The 14,759-nt window shown below is 57.2% G+C and overlaps 6 protein-coding genes across 6 annotated transcripts; 2 read left to right on the forward strand and 4 right to left on the reverse strand.

Annotated features, from left to right (window-relative positions):
- The first annotated feature begins 84 nt into the window (after positions 1 to 84).
- Positions 85 to 1,332, forward strand: MYCTH_74969 (uncharacterized protein). Its single transcript, XM_003660087.1, has 4 exons — positions 85 to 277; positions 335 to 425; positions 510 to 667; positions 765 to 1,332. The coding sequence occupies exons 1-4, from the start codon at positions 219 to 221 to the stop codon at positions 934 to 936; spliced, it is 480 nt and encodes a 159-aa protein (XP_003660135.1). The 5' UTR covers positions 85 to 218; the 3' UTR covers positions 937 to 1,332.
- A 130-nt stretch (positions 1,333 to 1,462) lies between these two features.
- Positions 1,463 to 4,059, reverse strand: MYCTH_2298055 (uncharacterized protein). The gene is made up of 3 exons (XM_003660088.1): positions 3,725 to 4,059; positions 1,899 to 3,642; positions 1,463 to 1,821 (listed from the first exon to the last, which is right to left on the reverse strand). The coding sequence occupies exons 1-3, from the start codon at positions 3,932 to 3,934 to the stop codon at positions 1,793 to 1,795; spliced, it is 1,983 nt and encodes a 660-aa protein (XP_003660136.1). The 5' UTR covers positions 3,935 to 4,059; the 3' UTR covers positions 1,463 to 1,792.
- A 641-nt stretch (positions 4,060 to 4,700) lies between these two features.
- MYCTH_2298057 (uncharacterized protein) lies at positions 4,701 to 5,333 on the reverse strand. The gene is made up of 2 exons (XM_003660089.1): positions 5,006 to 5,333; positions 4,701 to 4,948 (listed from the first exon to the last, which is right to left on the reverse strand). Exons 1-2 carry the CDS (start codon positions 5,048 to 5,050, stop codon positions 4,784 to 4,786), a joined length of 210 nt encoding a protein of 69 aa, XP_003660137.1. The 5' UTR covers positions 5,051 to 5,333; the 3' UTR covers positions 4,701 to 4,783.
- A 254-nt stretch (positions 5,334 to 5,587) lies between these two features.
- MYCTH_74974 (uncharacterized protein) lies at positions 5,588 to 8,772 on the forward strand (the record flags this gene model as incomplete). Its single annotated transcript, XM_003660090.1, has 2 exons — positions 5,588 to 5,644; positions 5,732 to 8,772. The coding sequence occupies 2 exons, from the start codon at positions 5,588 to 5,590 to the stop codon at positions 8,516 to 8,518; spliced, it is 2,844 nt and encodes a 947-aa protein (XP_003660138.1). The 3' UTR covers positions 8,519 to 8,772.
- A 196-nt stretch (positions 8,773 to 8,968) lies between these two features.
- Positions 8,969 to 9,294, reverse strand: MYCTH_98316 (uncharacterized protein; the record flags this gene model as incomplete). Its single annotated transcript, XM_003660091.1, has 2 exons — positions 8,969 to 9,190; positions 9,274 to 9,294. The coding sequence occupies 2 exons, from the start codon at positions 9,292 to 9,294 to the stop codon at positions 8,969 to 8,971; spliced, it is 243 nt and encodes an 80-aa protein (XP_003660139.1).
- A 1,107-nt stretch (positions 9,295 to 10,401) lies between these two features.
- On the reverse strand, positions 10,402 to 14,045 carry MYCTH_39317 (uncharacterized protein; the record flags this gene model as incomplete). Its single annotated transcript, XM_003660092.1, has 5 exons — positions 10,402 to 10,719; positions 10,872 to 11,481; positions 11,627 to 11,730; positions 11,790 to 12,680; positions 12,762 to 14,045. The coding sequence occupies 5 exons, from the start codon at positions 14,043 to 14,045 to the stop codon at positions 10,402 to 10,404; spliced, it is 3,207 nt and encodes a 1,068-aa protein (XP_003660140.1).
- Between the last annotated feature and the right edge of the window lie 714 nt (positions 14,046 to 14,759).

The raw sequence follows: 14,759 nt of genomic DNA on the forward strand, positions 1-14,759 counted from the left end.
ACCGGTGCCCCACAAAGAGTCAGAATGTATTCCGTATAACACCCCACTGCGCGCCTGCCCCTCTTGCGCCTTTGTTTCTCACTTATTCGCAACGGCATCGCTCGGCACAACACCGACAACTCGAACCGTTCTAGGCAGGTCCTCGTATTCGATACCTATCTCCTTTCTACGCGAGTCGACTGGACTTGCAGACAAACATCTGAGCGCGTCCTGTCAACATGCCGAAGAATAAGGGAAAGGGTGGCAAGAACCGCCGCAGGGGAAAGAACGAGAACGAGTGCGTTGCGACCTTTATCCCTCTCGCTCCTCCGTCGCTAACGTTTGTCCGGAACAGCAATGAGAAGCGCGAGCTTATCTTCAAGGAGGAAGGGCAAGAATATGCCCAGGTTCTGAAGATGTTGGGCAACGGCAGACTCGAGGCCATGGTATGATTTCTCTCGATTTTCTGGGCTGGCACAGCCAGCCACCGGAAGAAGAAGTTTTCGGAGGCTAACGGTGCACGTCTGCAGTGCTTCGATGGTGTCAAGCGTCTGGGTCTGATCCGCGGCAAGCTCCGGAAAAAGATTTGGATCAACAACGGCGACATCATCCTCATTTCCCTTCGCGAGTACCAAGACGAGAAGGGCGACGTTATCCTGAAGTACTCGGCCGATGAGGCCCGTTCTTTGTACGTTCGCGTTTTCTTTTTTTGGCTCCACCATCACCTCTCTCTTCCCTCCCCCCCCCTCCCTTTCCTAATCCTGTTTACTAACCTCCACCCACAGGAAAGCCTACGGCGAGCTGCCCGACACAGCCAAGATCAACGAGACAGATACCTTTGGCCCCAACGACGACGGCGACTGCGGCTTCGAGTTCGACGACGACCGCGAGAGTGAGAGTGAGGGCGAGGGTGTCAATGCTCGTGGCGGCAAGGAGTTCTCGATCGACGACATCTAAAACAAAAGACGAACATAACCCTTTTCCCCCCACCTCCCAGCGTGTCGGAAAGCCAAGCAAAGATCAATGCCTCACCCTTTGGGCGGGACCCACCCTTTCTGGCTCCATACCATGTCTCGCATGAGGCCTGGTATGGAGCGCGGAAAGCGAAAAAAACTGTCTTCTCTCTCAAACCTCGATTATGCGTTGTTGTCATCGTGTAACCCGAGCGTTCCCCGACAGTTGGTGGGCATTTCCGTCCTGGGCCTGTGAGATCAGGGTGCCAAGTCAAAAAAAACAAAAGGGGACGGGCCTGGTCGTGATGGGAGAGACGTCATCACCGGGCCTGTCCCTTGTTGCCTTTTAGAAACGTTGATGAGCTAGTCGTTAGTAGGGTAATGAAGTGTCTTGCTCTTACTTTTGCTGCTCTTGTGCTTAAAGAAGGCGCTCGACTTCGTAGCGTCTATGTACATCGTGACACACGCCTTGCCTATGCTAAAGTCTGATTTGTAACATTATCCCGAGATTTGCACATGGCAAGCGGCTTTCCAAGTGTTGGAAGAGACATGCCCCAATGTATAACTATCTACACTCTGAATGATACTCTCGTTTTGGCAGCGAGCAACGCCCTCCTGACGACAGGCCACGCCCACTTCCGATAAGAATTTCTGCCCAGCTCTTTTGTACTCCTGCAGTGTAAGCATGTTAAGCATGTTCCATCCTTCCGCCACACCCATGCCCTGGCTACCTAGACGCGGCCAATGAATGCTAGCGATCAGCCTCGAACTTCCCTGCCGCAGCTGGCTCTTGAGCATCCGAATACCAGTTCTCGCCCAGTTCCCGAGAAACTAGATATGTGCTTCCTCTTGCTGCTGGCTCACCAATCATCATCATCGTCCTCATCATCTGCAGTTAGATATATCGTTAGCACCGTGGTCACCGCATCAGCAAAAAAACGATAGAAAAATATGGGAAGAACTTACCACTACGGCTGACTTTCTCCTTCCTCTTCTGAAGCGCTGCAGCCAAGGCATCCGCCATGCCGGCGCCTCCACCGCCAGGCGCGACGCCTGCCGGAGGGAGTCCGCTGCCGTGGGGTCCGGTATCGCTGTTGGAGCCGCCGACCATGGCTGCGCTGCGATCGCGGATCTGGCTGCGGTCGACCTTTCTGAGCGAGGCGATGCCGCCCGAGCCACGGATGCTGTCGAGCATGGCAGACCGTGCCTGGTCGTTTGACGGCGCGGGGGGAGCCGGGGCGCTGGAGGAGTAGCCCGAGTCGCGGTTCGGCGGGAGTGGTGGAGGTGGTGGAGCGCCGGCGCCGCCAGGCGGGGGCGGTGGAGGCGGGGGTGGTGGCGGGGCGCCGCCCGCTCCGCCGGGAGGAGGAGGAGGAGGAGGGGGCGGCGGTGGGGGAGCGCCTCCGGATGAAGGCGGTGGAGGAGGGGCTTGTGCTGAAGGCAGCGGCGGAGGGGGAGGCGGTGCTGGCGGAGCGCTGGACGACGGCAAAGGCGGGGCCGGGGGCGCACTCGAGGAAGGCGGCGGCGGCGGGGCCGGCGCGGGTGGAACGGGGCTTCTGGCCGGGAGCGAGGGAGGCGGACGCGAGCTCGGCGGGGGGAGTGGCGGTGCGCTTGCAGCGGGGGCCTTGGGAGGCAGTGGAGGTGGTGCAGCTTGAGCCGGCTCCCGAGACGGAGGCGGAGGGGGGACGGGACCGCGACTCGGGGGCGGGGGAGGTACACTTCGCTGGCCGGGAAAAGGCGGAGGAACAGCATGTCGCTGATGCGGCTCCGCGTCATCAATGGGCGTCTTGGGCGGCCGAGGAGGGGGAGGAGGCGCAGGAGCGGGAGGCGATGGGACTGTACGAGGCGGATCCGAACGCGCGAACTTTCCAGCATCCGAGATAGGAGGGGGGACGGAAAACCTCGGCCGAGCAGGAGGTGGAGGTGAGTCCTGCGCCGATTCCGCCTGATCCGAGGAGTCGGCCTTGCCGGAGCGCCTCGGGGCCGGGGGCGGCGGAGGGGCTGCCCCTCTTCTCGGTGCCGGAGGTGGCGGGGGTGCAGAAGTCGTTTCGTTCGCCGACCGAGAGGGTGCACCAGGGGGCGGAGGAGGCGGGGCCCTCAAGCCACCGCCTCCAGGCCCATTAACCGCAGGAGGCGGAGGCGGGGGTGGTGCTGACGATGCAGACTGTTGTTGTTGGGCTTGGGCCGCCTGCTCCTGCTTGAGGAAGTCGACAATGAAGTCCTGGTTCTCGCGGATGAAATCATCCGATAAACCCTTCGCTTTGAGGTCCTCGCCGAAATGCTCTCTCCATTGTGGGTCAAAGGCATCCAACTTGTCAAACCTGGACGCCGCTGGCGGCGAGGGCGCTTCGTGGTAGCCATTTACGCTCCCGGACTGGTGGTCCCTCGCCGAAGCGGCCACCTGCGGACAGTCGGGAGGCGTAGGGGCTGACGAGTGCCGATGGCCTCCAAACAGGCCTCCGAACAGTCCGTGGTGGTGCTTATGCTGATTCGCGGGCGCCGCTCCTCCAAATGGCGTCTTGAGCGTTGCCTTGCTTGCGTTCTTTTCTCTGTCGTTCATCTTCTTCAGAAATTGCTTCGCCTCTTTCTCGTCGACGAAGGATAATCCGGCTAGGCATTCTTCCAGCTCGAAGGTATGAAAAAAGACGCGGTCCTGGTTATAACTCCAGTTTTCGAAGATCTCCTGATCCCATATCACGCCCCGGTTTCCGGGCTGCTGGAGAGTTAGCTGACTATGCCCGATATATACGAAAGAGCAGGAAAGAACAGGAAACAGCAGCAAGTCTGGGACGCACCGAAATGTCCACCATCTTGAGCCAGTAGGTGTTGCCGACCAAGTCATTCGCCAACACGACGGCGCCCTGCAAACCGGTGTATGTCCATTTTGAGCGATTGGGATAGGCCACATACAGCCGAGCGACGGCGACGGCGTGGATCTTGTTGGTATGCTTGGGAACGCAGCGCTTGACGGTCTGGCGGTCGTCGTCGCTTAGTATCGACGGCATGGCTGCGGAGAGAAGCTATCTGGACGTTGCGTCTGCCGCCGCCTGCAGCCGGAAGCTTCGGTGGAAAGCCAGTCAAGTATCGAGGGCGATGTGCGGAGGGAGCACCAGACGCGGCCTCGAAGTTGGCAGAGACAGCGCGCGCAGCATGCGTCAGCGACCCGGCTGGTAAGGGAAGGCAGCGCTAATTGCGGCCCAGGTCGGGGTCGCATCCAAGACTCGGCGCTCCGCTGCCGAAGAGGGGTTATCGGTGCTAAAAAGAGACCGCTGCAGAGAAGTCGGTTCGGTTCGTAGTCGCGCGCGGGAAGGTAAGAGGCAATTGGGGAACGCGTTGTTGAGTCGAGAGGCGACGGTATCGACAGATCTCGTAAAATAAGCAGCGGGTGCCAACTACCTTGACTTGAAATGCCTGTATCGCCAGGGCTGGAGAATCAGGGGACTGGTGACTGGCGGGGGCGTTCCAGGTGCTGATTACGGAGTACATACAGTATAGTATGTATGTACATACATGGGTACCTTACGCAGTGCTTGTTCTGCGTCAGGTATCCATGAGCCACAGTGGCCCAAGTGGGACCTGCTTGCCACGGTATTACAGTGTACGCTGTCTTACTCCGTACTTTACGTTCAGTGTAACCGTCGCCAAGCCTGGAAGGACTGAAACTACAACTCGTTTGACAGAATGCTAGGCAGAAGCAGCAAGAATAAAAAACCGATAGATAAACCAGGTTCAGAAATACCCGGCCGTATATTGGCCACCTCGCGACTGAGCTTTGGTGGCTGAGAGACCTTTCTACTCCGTACTCTGTACGTACCTATTGTACGTCAGGCAGGTGCATAAGGTAGACAACACCTTTACTTGTTCATCTCCTTCGCCTTCGCTCGGCGCTCCTCTTTTGTACCCTCCTCTGGGACGTTAAATTCCTTGGGGATGGCCGGGCCGGGGTTTGCAGAGTGTGCCTGGAAGGCCTTCTTGATACCGTCGGTCGCCTTCTTATGAAGGGAGTTATTCTCGGCCTTCTTCTTCCGTCAGGTTCAAGTCCCATACATCTGGACAATTTCTCAACAAACACTTACCTGCTGGTTGGCGTCCCCTTGTTGCTGGGTTGTCTTGGAGTCCATGATGGTCGGTTGACGGCGCCTTGTAGTTGTTGACAGGGGTCGGTGTTGTTGGACGAACTTTTGAGGTTGCAAAATCCTTTGTCTTAAAACTGTCAAGAGATAAAATGGATGCAAAGATGCAAGAGCGGAAGTCACCATCAGCTCTCATAGCAAAACTTGTCCCCTTCTTATTAACCATGTTTTGGCCTCCCTCGGTTGCACACGCACCTCGGCTGGCGTATTATTTCTATGATTTCTTAGCGATGACGTCGCTCTTTCCAGCTCCACGCGGCCGTTGGAGGTGCTGCGAACCAAGTGCTTGGCAACGTGTTCTGAACCATCAGAGCAGTCGCTTGTCACTCTCTGGCAGCTGTCAGCAACCTCGCACTGTAGGTCGGTAAACTTTCCGATTTACGCACGTATGTACAGTACTACCTACCTAGCCACACGCCTCCCGACTGCGCAAGGTACGGATTACCTGCCTTGGTTATCGCAGAGTACCACTTGTGAAGAGGATGTCTTGCCGCCTCAAGACCATCCTTGGAGCAACGCGACCCTATGTCGGCTGCCGAGAACCCGCAACCTGTGCAGCCCGTGAAGCTTTCGCTGCCTCTTGTACGTTCGATAGCATCATCATCATCATCACCCTTGGTCAGCCCAAAGAAAAAAGCCTGGTACTCACCTACCCCCTCCTGTTACTAGATTTACCAGCAGAAGCTTTTTGAGGAGCTCCGGAAGGATGATGAGCTCGTCATCTTGGCCCGGGGCCTCGGTCTCGTGCGTCTTGTCACCAACCTTCTTCACTCGTACGATGCTGCGGGGAACAACCTGATTGTCATCGTCGGTGCCGACGACCGGGAAAACGCGTGGATCGGCGAGGCTCTTGCCGAACATGCCGCCATCAGCATGTCACCCCGTGCCCGGGGCCTGACGGTGGTCAACACCGACTTCACCAATGTTGCCGCTCGTGAGAAGATGTATGCGGCAGGGGGCATCTTCAGCATCACCTCTCGCATCTTGGTAGTTGATATGCTCACCGGCCTGCTCAATCCCGAGATTATTACGGGCTTGCTGGTCCTCCATGCCGACCGTGTCGTCGCCACCTCACTAGAGGCCTTCATCCTCCGGATATACCGCCAGAAGAATAAGGTCGGCTTCCTCAAAGCGTTCTCTGACAACCCGGACCCATTCACCATCGGCTTCTCGCCCCTAGCCACCATGATGAGGAATTTATTTCTTCGAAAGGTCTCTCTGTGGCCGCGCTTCCACGTGCACGTCGCGGAAGCTCTCGAGGGGAAGAAGAAGGCAGAGGTGATTGAGCTGGAGGTCCCGATGACCGATGCCATGCGTGATATTCAAAACGCCGTCATGGAATGCGTCGAGATTAGTATTCAGGAGCTCAAAAAGAGCAACCCGGGGCTGGACATGGACGATTGGAATCTCGACAGCGCCCTGCTCAAGAACTTCGACACCATCATCCGCCGCCAGCTCGAACCTAACTGGCACCGCGTCAGCTGGAAGACCAAGCAGATCGTGAACGATTTGACCGTGCTTCGTAGCATGCTCCAGTCCGTCTTGGCACTGGACGCCGTGTCGTTCCTTCAGCAACTCGACACCATCCACGCCGCTCATTCGCCGGCTCCCGGGTCGACGAGGCAGACGCAGTCCCCTTGGCTGTTCCTGGACGCTGCACAGACCATATTCGAGACGGCAAGGAGGCGCGTCTACTCGAGCAGCCAGAGAGCCGGCCCAGACACCGCTAATATCGATGCTCTGCGGCCAGTTCTGGAGGAACAGCCAAAATGGGCCGTCTTGGCCGACGTGCTGGAAGAGATCGACCGTGATCTTTACTTTGAGCCCGCCGTGCGCGATGATTCCAACGGGACGATATTGATCATGTGTTCCGATACCAACACGTGTCGTCAGCTTCGAGAGTACCTCCAGACCATGCACGTCAAGCCGAGAACGGAGAAGAAGATTGAGGAATTCCATGACCCTGAAGAGGACAAGCCTTCGGCTGCGTTCATGATGAGGAGGAAACTGCGTAACTACTTGAAGTGGAAGCGGGAGTTTGCCCAGGTAAATGCGAACCTGTTCTCGGAGGTCCACAAGGCCGTCACGGGGGCAGTTGACCCGCGCCTGGCAAAGAGCAGGGCTCCCCCGAACAAGAGACGCCGGGTCCGCGGTGGCGGAACGGTTGGCGCCGGACCAGGCCGCCTCGACAACGGAAGCATCGCGCAGTATTTTGAGAAACCGGGAGAGGTTGCCGAGTTGATGGCCGAGATACAGATCAGGGAAGAAGAAACGAAACAAAAGGAAGACGTGGTCTCCGACCCCCTGGAGGATATGGACGACTATTACCAGCTCTACGAGATGCAGGACTTGGTTGTCATCCACGCATATGACGGCGACATGGACGAACACGTCTTGGAGGAGATCAAACCAAAGTACATCATCATGTACGAGCCGGATGCCGCCTTCATCCGCCGGATCGAAGTCTATCGGTCGTCCCACAACGACAGGAACGTCAGGGTCTACTTCCTCTACTACGGCGGCTCCGTCGAGGAGCAGCGCTACCTGTCCACCGTCCGCCGCGAGAAGGACGCCTTCACCAAACTCATCAAAGAGCGCGCCAGCATGTCCCTCGTCATGACGGTCGATCCGCACGGCGCCGAAGACCCGCAGGAGGCTTTCCTGCGCACCATCAACACGCGCATCGCAGGCGGCGGCAAGCTGGCCGCGACGGCCCAGCCGCCCCGCGTGGTCGTGGACGTGCGCGAGTTCCGGTCCTCGCTGCCGTCGCTGCTCCACGGGCGCTCCATGATCATCGTGCCCTGCATGCTCACGGTGGGCGACTACATCCTGAGCCCGCACGTGTGCGTCGAGCGCAAGAGCGTCAGCGACCTCATCAGCTCCTTCAAGGACGGCCGGCTGTTCGCCCAGTGCGAGGCCATGTTTGCGCACTACCGCAACCCCATGCTGCTGATCGAGTTCGACCAGAACAAGAGCTTCACGCTCGAGCCCTTCGCCGACCTGTCGGGCAGCGCGGCCAGCGTCAGCGCGGCGAACGCGGGCGCCAACGACCTGCAGAGCAAGATCGTGCTGCTGACGCTGGCGTTCCCCAAGCTGCGCATCATCTGGTCGTCGTCGCCGTACGAGACGGCCGAGATCTTTGAGCGGCTCAAGGCGCAGGAGCCGGAGCCCGACCCGATCGCGGCCGTCAGGGCCGGCCTGGACAGGGAGGCGGCCGGCGACGAGGGCGACGCGCAGGCCGGGGGCCAGCAAATGTTCAACGCGGTCCCGCAGGAGATGCTGGCGACGGTGCCCGGGGTGACCCAAGGGAACATTGCGAGTCTGATGCGGCAGGCGGAGAACATCACGGAGGTGGCTAACATGACGGTGGAGGAGCTGAGCCCGCTGGTCGGGAGGGAGGCGGCGTGCAAGATCAACGGCTTCTTTGCCAAGGACTTATTGGAGGACGAAGGATGATGTCCGCACCCCCAAGGCAGTCAAATGGAATGAATATATCACGCTGCAGTCGGCGTTGGCATGATACTCACGGCAGTACGATATTTTGCGCTCCAAAGACTCTTTATGGATGGAAAGATTCGGGAGGTCAACATAGGGTTAAACCAGTCTCTTCTGCTAATCGCAACACAGTCTATTTCGGCCCTTCTCAGTACCCTCTCATTCTGGGGTATCGCGGGTATCTTCAGACAGGTATGTATTCCAACCACCCATCCATCCGTCTGTCTGTCTGTCCGTCCGTCCGTCCGTCCGTCCGTCATTATGATGCCGTCGTCAGAAATTAAAAAAAAAAGAAAAAGAAAAAAAAGAAACATAGCGCCCGCTCGCGAACCCGTTAAATCATGAATCAGCCGCTTCTCTCTTTAATCACCCTTGTTCTCTTTTTCTTCCCCATTTTGTTTTCATATAACCCTAGATGGCACTGGTCGTCCCTATATGCCTGCGCCGGCCGAACCCGCGGCGCCGGCCGGTGGTAGTTCCCGCGGCGGTGCCGCCGAAGCGCTGGCAGGTCAGGCAGCCGACAATGATGTTGAGGAAGGAGACGATGCCGTTGACGACGGCCACGATGATGCCGCCGATGCCGTTGATGACGGCCATGATCGTGAGGCCGACGGCGCGGAAGCAGGCTTGGATCTGGAAAGAAGGGGGGGGGTTAGTTTTTTTATTTTATTTTATTTTTTGGTCTAGTCTAAATTCTGAGCCGCGCCTATACTCACGCAAGAGACGACGGCGCCCATGTTGGATGATTGTTTTTGTTATCGAGTCTAAGGTCGAGTAAAGTATGTAGTGGTGGTTGTGGATGGTTTGAGAAGCATAATGTGCGTGAGTGATGGATGAACTGGTGGTTTTCTGCTTTTGTTTGGTGGGTGATGGATGGTTTGGTGATCAACAAAACTAGAAGCTCGCGAGAATCTGGTGGTGATATATACACGTTTGCTGTCAATGGCCATTGGACCTCATATCATCACAACTACCCCGACTAGGGGAGAGCGCCGTGTAAGTGACCTGTGACGTCAACACAAAGGTTTGGAGGGTCGGCTTCCATCCTGTCTGTTACACTTCGCCTGATGCATGTATGTACTGTACATACATACCTTACTTCCCTGCCCTGGCAAGGCTTGATACGTGGCTGAGATTTGCCGGTATCCGCGGCCACTGACATCTTTTTGCACCATTTCCCCCTTGGTCGCCCTCCTCTTGGGCCCTGATGCAAACTTTTGGCGCAAGGTTCCTTGGCGGAACGGCAGCACAAATGAACCCAATTTCTTCTGGATTAGCCGCAAAATTTAGGTTACTCCCAGCAAAAAAAAGAGCCGTTTAAAACGGCTACCACCCCTCGATCCTGATGACGTCATGAGGCATTGGGGGTCCAGATGGGTGCTGTGGGCCACCCGCATGCTTGGCTGGAACATCACCAACACCACACCCACTTGCGGGTCCACCCAAGCAACGGTCGCTTCAGCGTACGTGTACGGATGTAATCCGCATGCGCAGTGCTGTCTGGATCCGTACACTATTTGGTGCCTGTGAGAAGCCAAACCGTTGAATGTCTTGGTTCAAGAAGCTAAGCGGGATGGCACCGGGTTCAGGGGTGCTTCGACGCCGTAGGGTTAATGAATGATATTAATGATATGATACGGCCACACAGTACTTCCGCTCTGGGTAGACAACATCGTATAACCGCCACCTTTTGCATTGAAAAAAAAGCTAAGGTACCTTGGGTATCATCATCATCCATTCCAACCGTGATCATGGGGAAAATAAAAAGTTTATCGAACCGTTATGTTGCCCTTCTCCCCCCCGCCCCCTCCCCCTTTTCCCAACACAGACGTTCTCAATCTCTCTTACCGAGCCGTCAACCTCCGCTGGATCTTGACAAAGTTGGCAAAGTTCATCTTCTCCGTCCCCTGCCTGTCGACGTGCTCGCCGCTGACGATGGTGTGCACCCGCATGCGCTCGTCGTACCGCAGGCCCGGCAGCAGCTTGGGCGTGATGAGGAAGTACTGGCTCGTGTGCTCGCGGCAGGCGACCTCGACCATGCGCTCGTGCACCATGCGCTCGTTGCGCGGGTCCATGCCCTGGTTGATCTCGTCGACGACCCGGAACGGCGCCTGCGCCATCGACTGCAGCGCCATCAGGTAAAAGATGGTCGACACGGCCCGCTCGCCGCCCGACTGCCGGTGCTGGTCGAGCCGCTGGAGCGTTTCGTTTTGGCTAAAAACAAAAAAAAAAGCCCGAGTCAGCCTTTCACAGTCCTCTCTCGAGTCGCAACACCTGATGGGCGGGAATTGAAAATCGCATACCGGAACTTGACCTTGATCTCTACGGCCCACTTGTCAAAGTCTTCGTCCTTGTGCACGCCGACCTCGCCGGCGCAGCTGATCTGCTCAAAGTTGTAGCTGAAAGCGTCGTTGATCTGGCTCACCAGCTCGTCCAGCCTGGGCTCCCATTGACTCTTGATGTGGTTGATTCGGTCGCTCAGCTCCGCCATCCTGGCCTCTTGGGTCGCCTGGTTGGCCCGTTCCCGTTCGATCCGGGCCGCATACCGTTCGTACTCTTCCAGCGCGGTCGGGTTGCTAGCTTGGATGACCTCGAGCTTGGCCTTCTCCACCTGGATGGCTTGGTCGATGTCCTCAACCGTCTTGCCCATGGCTTGATCGCGCAGCCGCTCGGTATTTTCCTCGGTCAGGATAGCGAGCGCTTCCGTCCTGGCCTCGGAAGCAATGTTGCGTTGCTCCTCCAGCTCCTCTTGGATCTGCCTGAGCGTCTGTTTCCCTTCCTCTAGCTGCTGGGTGATCTCAGAATTCTTAGCCTTGAGAACGATCACCTCCGATTCCGCCTCCATGAGAACCATCTGAGCCTCCAGCAGAGCCTGGCGCGCTTCCCGGATGCCGCCGATCCGCTGGTGGTGCTGGAGAATTACCCTCGCCTTGTCCAAGATCGCCTGGTCCATGGACTTCTCAATCTCGAGTATTCGGCCCTTGCATTCCGTAAGCTCGCCTTCGGCGCGCGAAAGCGCCGTTTTCTCAGACTCTACATAGGCACGTGTCAGCCAAGCGGATATATGACGCTCGAGGTCTTGCGGTGCATGCGTCCATACCTATCTTGTCCGGCAACGCCTGCCACCGCGTGTACTCGCGTTGGAGTTCGTGTTTGGACGTGCGCAGCTCCTCCTATTCTGAGGTCAGCGGAGTCGAAGACGGCGGGAGCAAAAACCGGCTGGTGAGCATACAATCTTGTCCAGGATCTGCTGCTTCTCTTCATCCAGCACCTTGCACCTTGCGTCCAAGGCCTCATACTGCTCCTTCATGGCGGCGCGCTGTGCCTGGAGTTCCTGCATTTTCTGCAGGAGCTCGGCTTTCTCGGCCGCATCCACCGGTTGATCGGCCCAGAAACGGCCCTTTGCGAACTGGGTGACTCGTGTGGAAACGGCCCCCGGACCGTACTCCTTCCTCCGCGTGATGCGGTACAGTTGCCTCCCCGCGGCAAATTGCGTGAGCCTCTCGGATCGTTGGATCTGTTCGAACTGATCATCCGATATGTCCTGAAGCGAGACCGCCGACGCGTGCATCCTTCTCTCTGCGCAGAGCATAGCAAGCACCGGTTCCGGCCCATCGAGATAGTCGCTCACGTAGCCGTCAAATCCGAGTCTGGACAGCTCTTCCCTTGGTAGAGGGGGTTGGAATGCGCTGTACGGTGTAAAGCAGGATCGGATCGTGACAGAGAGCCCCATCGTGCGATAGAACTGGTCGCTGAGCTTCTTGTGATCCTCCCTAGTCTGCGCCGTAAAACACAGGAAATCGTCGGTTTGCAATATCGACTGGACAAGGTCGGTGTAGCGTTTGTCCTTGACGGAGCATGTCAACATGGGAGGACCGAAGACCTCCTTCACGAACCCGTCCTGGTTATCCTTCAACCACTCCCAGCCTTTAGCGACATCACTATTGATCCTCCTTAGCTGAGTGAGTAGTTGACCTTGCTGTGACTCCAGCTCGCTCAGGCTATTTTGGAGCCTCATCAACTGGTCGCGGTTGTCGTGCCCCTTCATCCGTATCTGCTTGAGTTCCTCTCTTGCCGCCCCGACTTCTGCCTCCTTCTCGCGCTGCAGGTGCTGTTGTTCTCGCTATACTCGGGCAGTTAGCATTGAAATCATCCAGCCGGGAACAAGTCGTTCGGGCACGATAGGGCTGAGTTGTTCACATACAATTCTTCGGTTCCAATCGGCGGCATCAAATTCCTTGGGCGTTTGGCGGTACCTGGCCTCTAGCTCTGTAATCCTTTTGCGCAGACGACCGAGCTCCTGCTTTTTTGCCGAATAGTTCGTCCGCTCTGCCTCTTTCCTGCCCATAAGTTCCTGGCATCTCGCCTGGGCAGCATCGACCTGGGCAACCGCAGCATCGGCGGCAGCACCAGCGGCCTGTAGACGGCGCTGCCTGTCGGCCACGACAAGCTTGATCTTGGACTGATATTCCTGCTTCTTGTTGACGGCCTCGAGCGCCGGGGCGACGCTATTCTGGAGCCGTTTGAGCGAACGCTCGGCCTCGACCTTGCGCGCCTTTGCTTCTTTGAACCTCCTTCGGGCGTCATAATACTTGACGACGACCCGCATGTTGTTGAGGTTCTCGATTTCCTCCTGTATCGCCCTCCTCTCCCGCAGTTTCTCGACATCAGCCTGAAGAACCTGTTGGCGGGCCTCCATCTTGCGGAGTTCCTCGCGGATTTTTTCCCCGTTGAGTTCTGTCTCCTTTTGCAGCTTATAATAATCCCTCAGTTGGGTCCTCCAGTCGATCATCTCTTCTGGCGCAGCCGCCTGCAGAGTCTTCTCGAGCAGTTCGACCGGCGTGAGAGCGGCGAATTCGGCGACCTTGTCTTGAGGCAGGAACTGGCACAGGTTGTCGATCTGGATCCGAAGTGACCGCATGAGCTTTTGGACCTCCTTGTGTGATACCCTCTGCCCATTGATGGTGAACTTCCTGCTGTTGTCCTCTCGCCGGATGGTGAGCCCGACGACGTAGTTCTCGGAGTGCTCGGGCAACCTCTGCAACTCCACCTCGATATCGGCCTCGTCCTTCCCATGCTTGACGAATTCCCCAAAAGCGCTCGCCCGACCCAGGACGCTCGAGGGGTAGCCTAGACCTAGGCAGATGGCGCAGACAAGCGAGCTCTTACCCGTCCCGTTGGGCCCAATAACCATGTTGAGATGGGGACCTAGGAAGAACTCGGCCTCCTCGTATGTCACGAAATTTTGGACTTTGACCCGCACGATAGCGCCAGGCTGAAAGTCGGAGCTTGCCGGACCACCCCGGGGGCGCGACACAGCTCCTCGCCGTCGAGAAGCCGGTGCTTCATCCTCGGTCATTGATACGTCATCATCGTCTTGTTCGAATCCATGCGAGCTGTCTCCGCCCCTCAGACGAAGGGAGCTGAAAGGGTCGCCAGCGAAGGGCGCGCCCCCGAGCGATCCATCGTCAGGGCTATAACTGGGCATCTCGCTCTTCGCGGATCATAAACCTCAACTCCGGGCTTAGGTTTCGAGTCTCAGTGTCGTCATCTGGAATCTTCGTGGTGGTAATCGGTCGCGAGCTGGCTGGTGTCAGGCAGAGGGTTGATGTTGAGAAACGCGACGCGTCTTAGCACTCGCTTCTGGGCGGGCGTGCCTAATGTGGGGTCCGCCCTGAAGAAAGTGCCCTGGGAAACTGTGCCGGATTCGGCAATGGTAAAGTAACAATGACAAGTACGGATTACTCCGTACGGATTACATACCACAGTACATACCCCGTATCTTCCACCCGTCACGCAAACTAAAAAAGAAATGTATGGCCGCTTTGCTTCCTTACGGTACTGGATCATTATGGTAACATTCTCCCACCCCGGAACTGCATCCTGTAACAATCAGTTTCAAGGTAAATCCAGACACGGAGCCCATGACAATGAAGTTCAGTACCATGGGACTACCCCTGTCCGGTACGTACCGTCATGAAGGTCCCTTCAGAGAGACCTGCATTTATAACTATTGCCCCACACCTGAACGTCCAGTCCCTCCTATCCCAGCACCACGGCGCCCTTCGACACCCGAGTAGAGAGTTGTCCCTTTATCGAAACTCATATTGGGAGTTGTCCCTACGTCAGCCTCTTGCTACAGAATCTACCTAAATTCAGTCGCGGCTCTCTTGTCACAGGGGCGCTCAAGCCATCTGCGAGC

The sequence above is a fragment of the Thermothelomyces thermophilus genome, chromosome 1, assembly GCF_000226095.1.
Source record: "Thermothelomyces thermophilus ATCC 42464 chromosome 1, complete sequence".
Lineage (NCBI taxonomy): Eukaryota > Fungi > Ascomycota > Sordariomycetes > Sordariales > Chaetomiaceae > Thermothelomyces > Thermothelomyces thermophilus.